Source organism: Pteropus vampyrus, unplaced genomic scaffold (assembly GCF_000151845.1).
Source record: "Pteropus vampyrus isolate Shadow unplaced genomic scaffold, Pvam_2.0 Scaffold190, whole genome shotgun sequence".
Lineage (NCBI taxonomy): Eukaryota > Metazoa > Chordata > Mammalia > Chiroptera > Pteropodidae > Pteropus > Pteropus vampyrus.
In genome coordinates, this window is record NW_011888971.1 from 1,012,770 (window position 1) to 1,019,772 (window position 7,003).

The 7,003-nt window shown below is 38.4% G+C and overlaps 1 protein-coding gene across 1 annotated transcript in view; it reads right to left on the reverse strand.

Moving 5' to 3' along the window:
• Positions 1–7,003, reverse strand: part of SEMA5A (semaphorin 5A) — a 456,698-nt gene that overhangs the window by 179,742 nt on the left and 269,953 nt on the right. The window contains exon 6 of the mRNA XM_011371413.2: positions 690–752. Within this exon, the coding sequence (XP_011369715.2) occupies positions 690–752 (63 nt within the window). The remainder of the gene's footprint in view (positions 1–689; positions 753–7,003) is intronic.

Below are 7,003 nucleotides of genomic sequence, written 5' to 3' on the forward strand. Positions count from 1 at the left end.
GGAAGCCCATGCTCCAATAGAGTATGATAATCACGAACAGGATGAGACAATGAGCCTAAGAATTTTCTCGAGTACCCAGTACCGTTTTCTCAGACACATAAGAAGGAACGGTCCTGAGCCTCCTACTGACCAAGCCAGTGGTGGGAAAACACTTGCAAAGCGCACAGCTGCTCCAGAAATGTATATCCGGCCTTAGCTATAATCTGCTCTTTCCTTAGGAAGTTGGGGTATAGATTTTCTCAGGAAGAGAGAGTACTTATTATAAAGATATGTTAAGTATATATGTGAAATAATCAAGAAATCTCAAATTATTCTTGATGTAGTAATTTTATATATCATATAGTTACTTTCTGGAGTTAGCTGTAAGGCACGATTGGGGAAAATAAAAATATCATTTTAAAAATTCAGGCCCACGTTTTTCTAAGCGATATCATAACCGATGAATTTCATAGCTTAGTCTAATGATTGAGTGTGCAGTGAGATCTCATCTTCTTATGTTCTGAATCTTTTTTGGAAACTGATTGTCACCAATCTTAATTTAATGTTAAAACCCTGAGAATTCACCACACCTACATTTTGAATCTTGCTGTCTTTTACAGGGCATCATAATCAGGAACAGCCTTCACATTAAGACGCTTTACGTGCCGTCCTTGACAACAGCGATGGCCGCCCGGAACGTGCCCCCTTACCTCCGATTTGCCCTTACTGTAGCAGGCCTTCTTGGTCACCTCGTCACACTGCCACTCCACAGCCTGTAGGAAACACCAAAATCACAACAACTATTATGGCTTTGACCGAATAAAAGGGAGAAATCCACAAGACGCCAGGAACCAGATGAGGAAGTGTGGGCGCACCGTGACACCAGCATTTCAAACTAATATTGAATTTACTCCAAATGCGCGAAATTCAGTCGTGAGAGATTATCTTTAGCTTTAAAACTGAAGCGTTTTAAAGAACTCACCTCCGTCCCAAGTATCATGTTTAAGCAGTAATCATGTGACGTTTGGACACAGTCACCGTAAGAGACACCTGCAGTGAGTCGGTGACGAGTGTGTTGGTTACAGAAATGATCGCATTAGTGAAATCACAGAATAGACACACGGTATGCTTCTAAGAGAAGCCTTGGAACAAAATGATCTAAATATTTAATTTAGACATCTATAGTTTAGTTTAATAGTATGTCATCTATCAATATTCATAGATAATGAAGCAAGAATGATTTTGCGTATCATTACTCCCAAGATACACATATAAATGATGAATCATCAATAAAATAAAGAGCTCATGCAAAAAGCACATCTACAGTTCCCCTCCAGTGCCAGTAATTTTCATACTGTTATTAGCTCTGACTAAATATTTAGAGCCTCAACTTTTAAATATTCTTTTCTCAGACTTTCCAGATCTAACTCATGCTGATCAATTTGATATGCGTACTTTTATATCTGATGCTAACTCCCAAATGGAGCCTGTGATTAGTTAGAATAACATACGGCACTTACTTCATAGAAATAAACGATGCTTACAAACATTAATGATCTCTATGCTGACACCGTGAATCATTTTTTGAACAAATTTAAACATCTGAGTTGTTCATCTTTTCTATCACTGCAGGGAATGTGGACTTTTATGGAGTAAAAATGTTTTCTCCATTCTGAACACCTGTTATTACAATTATGTTCTATCTTGCTATTAGAGTTGGATTTCTGAAGAGGTAATGATTTCTGAAGAGCTGGTTAAGTCATTATCAGAAAAAAAAATGTAAGTAAGGAGCAATTTTTTGTTAATTTAGACTAATGTTAAATAATAATCTAAACCGAGCCAAACTGATGTCATATATTATGAAGGAGAATAATGGTTTCACTCTTACTTCTAGAAAGAAAATTTTTTTTCCTAATTCTCCTAAACTTAGGAGAATAACAGTCATGTTAACACCATTATCTAATATCTACTCTCCTCCAAGGAATGTTACATAACGGAGATTAAAACATAAAACACTGCATCTTGTATAACTTATCTTACTTGGCAACTATGAGTCCATAAGAAAAGTATCTAGAGAGAGCACTTCAGCGTTTCAAACACAAACAATACTACAACTGTTTTCCCTTGTGCAGACTTAGAGGTTTTTGTCAGTGTCGACATCTGATAAGAGAATTCGTTAATTGTTCCTGTGATGTTTTCCTGTTGCTAATGTTTAATGGCAACAATAAAGTCACAGTTCATCGGCATCTCATGCAAACAAACGACTTGAATTCCATGCACGATGACAAATACTTTCATAAAAAGTGACGGCACTTCCAGAGGGGAGAGAACAGTGTCACGTGTGGCTCCGTAACCATCTATCTCCATGAAGCTCACACAAAAGCACCGCCGTGGATCTGAGTGGACCTCTCCCTTCTCAGATCTCTCTAGAAAAGCTTGCTCTGCTGTTTTCACTCAAATAAAGACACCCCTGCCTTTTCCCTTAATTAAACTCTAAACAGAATTAATCCACTATGATATATTCTTTTAGTCATTGGTATTAGGAGAAGGTGTAGTGTTTTATATCACAGAGAAACTAATGTTATATAATTACCAGGAAAAATAGACAGGGAAACGATTTAAGATAAAGAGGAGTTGATAGTGACTTTCACTGGTCTAGCGATTTTGTTGAAAGTTAAATAGCAATACTCTCTTCAGTCAGCATAAGAGCTACGAGGAGCAGGGTTGGTATTAGGGTTATGAAAAGAATATAAACCAAATGCCATCAAAATTGTTCAGATTCTTCTGCTGAAACGGCAAACAAACAGCGTCCTAGGTCTACCTAATACCCAAGTAGTCTTTGCATTTTCAAGATAAATATTGGCCAAGGATTGGAAGGGTAAGTAATAGAAAAAAGAATGTGAGAGTTTTCAAAAATATTTCATTACTTCATCCGGTTTACCAAGAAAGAGCAATTGCTCACATAAGTTTATCAGACCAATAGAAAATAGGACAAAACCTTACGGATTTTTCTGAAGACAGTTTCTAAAAGTAGCAAAATTCAGTCTCCTGAGACATTTTTATTACTGTATCACCAGTTTCCAACAATATCCAAATCCAGAATTAATTACAGACTGTGGTCGAATAGCTTTTCTGTTGATTCACTTTCTACTTCAATAAAGGAACAGGATAAAGGGAAATTATATTAACAGTAGAACCAAACAACCTATTGTAAAACTGAACACATATGATTGGATATCACAGAACTTGGGGAAAAAAATGGAGTGGGAAAATGTGTTTTTCCAATTGGCCTAAAAGTGGCTGTTCCAGATTAATCCTATAGTGTCTTTCTACTCCTTCAGTGCTCTAGACTGTACCCATTTTGACCACTATGGAAAATGGGGGGGGGGGGGGCAGGGAGAGGGGAGGGGGAAAGCTCTCATTGGAGAGAAATACAAATATGTGAATATCGACCGAGCTCTCCTGGACCAGATCTGATTTCTCAGTTACTCATTATTCTGTATAAAATTAGATGATGTTTTAACCTGACCATAATGTTCTTCATTGCGTAAGATTTGTTCTAATCAATTAAACTTTTAATCAAGCCTTCCCGCTCCATTCTCAATGGAGATTCTTTGTCATTCTTCCATGTATCGGATTTTGGAACAAACCTCACCACTGATTTGTGAAGCCGTCTTTCTCGTTGACTTCCTTTTAAGATACTTCTTCTCTACCTGCCCAGATCTATCTTTATGAGAGTCAAAACAGATGCAAAGGCGTTCTACATTTCAGATCCCAATACAACACTCATGATCTAATTTCCCGAGTCTCTGGGTTTTTTAATCTTTAATTTTTGTCATCTCTTGTCTTTTTTCATTGCACGATAGCCCAATAGAGAGAAAAGGAATCTTAACTCTCTATTCTATCACGCGTTTTAGTCTTCGCTATATTTTTCAGCAGCAGACATGTAGCGGTGACATTGCTATTCTTTGGACAACCAAAGGCTATACACGGTAGGCAGTGAGTTTGAAATACCTACATTTTAAAAGACATGAAGATTCCAGTCTGTGATACAATTTTTCTTTTGTCTCTAAATACATATGAATAACACCCGTGCTCTTCAACTACTTAGCAAAGATTTTGCTTTATACACATGCATGCGTTCTCTCATGTAATAAATATTCAGTAAATACCTGCCAAGTGCAAGAGACTGTGCTAGATAATGATTGATGGGAGGAAAATCAAGTGTATAGATAATATTTGCACATATCGGATATTAGTTTATAATATACATGTCTTCCATCAACCTAGACCTGCTGAATCTGAGAATGGGAAAGTCGTCATTTTTATTGCTACAGTAGCCATGTTCAGGTCAGATCCAGGAATAGACTGGAGCTTACAACATCATGAACTTTCAGGAACTGACAGTGTTACAGACCAACCCAAAAGGAAACAGAGTAAGTTTGTAGAGAAGTCATTTTACATCTGCAGAAAGCCCGGGACTGTAAGAAAGCACCTTATGATACAGTCCACACCTCACTGACATGCACACACAACAGGTGCTCGGGGTATGAACAACTGAGTGAAGCTCTCAGGAGTAAATCGGATGTAGGAAAGAGCAATGATTGGCTCTTTTTATGCACATGTTACATACGTATAAATCTGAAGTTCTCAGAAAGATGTCAACAAAGCTGCGTATTATCACATTCTGTGGCGCGAGAATTAGACAGGGACCACAAAGGCGGATACTTTTCATAAAAATAAAGAGAGCAACATTCTTGGACAGATGGGCCACCACTCCTTCAGCAGATGGCTTTGCTAATTAGATACTGGCAAGAGATAACGTTAAAAAAAGTAGTTTAATTGCATGATGCCCAAAATTAACAACCACCTGAGGGCTTTCTTTTATATATGTCTGCATTCATATTCTTATGTCATGTATTTCTGCGAAACGCTGGAGGACGTTCAGGTGTCATGGCAATTATAAACAAATTGCCAGGGAACGCGAGGCCATATCTTCGTTCAAAATGGAAGCAAAACACAAAAGAGTTGGAACCTGAAATAACTGTGATTTTTATGTGACTTGAATAAAGAGTCAATCGAATTATCCTTGAGCATGGACATCATCACTAATTACCTTTAGTGGTCACCTGTGACAGGTTCAAAACAAGTGGCACTTAAGATGGAACGCTGTGCATTGAAGGACACAAATCGGTAAATAGTTTAGTCACTTTGGGAGGATGTGTCCGATACTCCTCTCAGCCTCAACTTCTTAGTGAATATTAAGTGTATGTGTTCATTTTTTAATATTAATTTGCCATACATGTGCATTTATGTCTCTGTGCTATCCATACATTTATCCCATTTCAGTCTCTATAATATGTGGGAGATACCATACTATAATACTTTGGATGACAATACCGGCTAAAAAAATTAGCAAAAGCCACGAAAACAGTACACAGGGGCACCAAGATTTGAACTTCGTAACTCGGACTCAAAGCCTGTGCTCTGACCACTCTCCAATCACAGACTCCATGAAAATAAGAGTCCCTCCTTACTGATTTGTGTCGCCTCCACCCCCGATAATTTAGTAAAATATATACCTAAATCACAGAAAATGTGCACATCTAAGCTCAGAGCTGTTGGCATTCGGCAAATATTAATTAATCAGAAACAGCATCGATTCTCCTGTCACAGAGTATACTCATTTTTAAAGCCTCTGGACCCACTCATGGTCCTTTCATTGATTTTAAAGGGGATATGATTCATCTAATGAAACTGTGGAATCAACCGCTCTATGGCCAAGGTATGGCAGAATCACGGGTCGCTTTTGTGAAATTAACCTCTTGGATAGGAGAAGACATTCTGTTTTGATAGAGCAACGATGCTGTGCTTTCGAAATGAATGTCGAGATGCCATCCCTTCTCTGCGATGCTCCTCTAAGGGCCCCTCGTTAACCTGGCGTACAATCCAAGCCATCTGGAATGTTCCGCCGTATCCAGCCACTTATTTCCTCTCTGTCTCATTTCCTAGTAATCCCTCACACGCTCGGTTCTGGGAGACACAGATTCCTCGGTGTGGCCCCCCAGACCATGCAGACCTGCCCCATGTGGCCGGTGCACCAGCTGGTTCCACTTCCTGGAACACTCTTCTCCCGAGACCCACCTAGCTAACACCTGTGCTTCCGGCACATCTTTGCTGACGTGCTCTCTCCGCATCGGGGCACACATTCGTAGGTGTGATCACACATTAAAAAAGGTAAAAGTGGCATTTACTATATCTTTGTTATAAGTGCTAGATGATAACGTTAAATCATTAGACAAATGTGAGGCTAAGTGACTGTTGAGTCACAGTGCTCTCGGTATCCAATTATTTCTGTATTTTATTTTGCTTGCCTACTTGCGAAATAATACAGATTTATATAAATTAAGTCGTAATAAATAAGGCCACCTCTGAATCTCACTTAATTTGGAGTATAATCTGAAATGACAGCAGACACCTTTTTCCATGCTCTACAATAAACCAAATAATCCAAATACTATAATAAAAGTTAATGCACTGAGGGTTTCCAATCCTTTATAATTTTGAATATGGTCTATATTGGTGTAAATTGTTTTTAAATAATAGAATTAAAACGTATATAATATACAAAATCCCTGAGGATCTTAGAATCCTGAGGTTCCAGGAAACATATTTAACGAGTCACTGTTGTAACAGACTCAGTGCCTCTGATAAGGAACTAAAAGTGCCTGGAATGGACCTAAGTTTGGAGGAAAAAAAGTAATGGGGGATGAGTTCTGATACCCTATTCCCGACATGGATGTGCCCCTGTGGGATGACGTCACGAAAAATAAATGCATCGGGAAGAAGCCCGATGTTAAAGGACATCATCATATCTGGTATAATATTTTACATGATAATTTCAGACACTCGGGTATCAAACAACTGTCACACCTCAAAACTATTGCCATTAATTAAAGTGATGCTGGAAGTTAAGGCTAGTGAGGGCAGCGGCTCTTGGATTCAGAGAAATCACTTTTGTGAA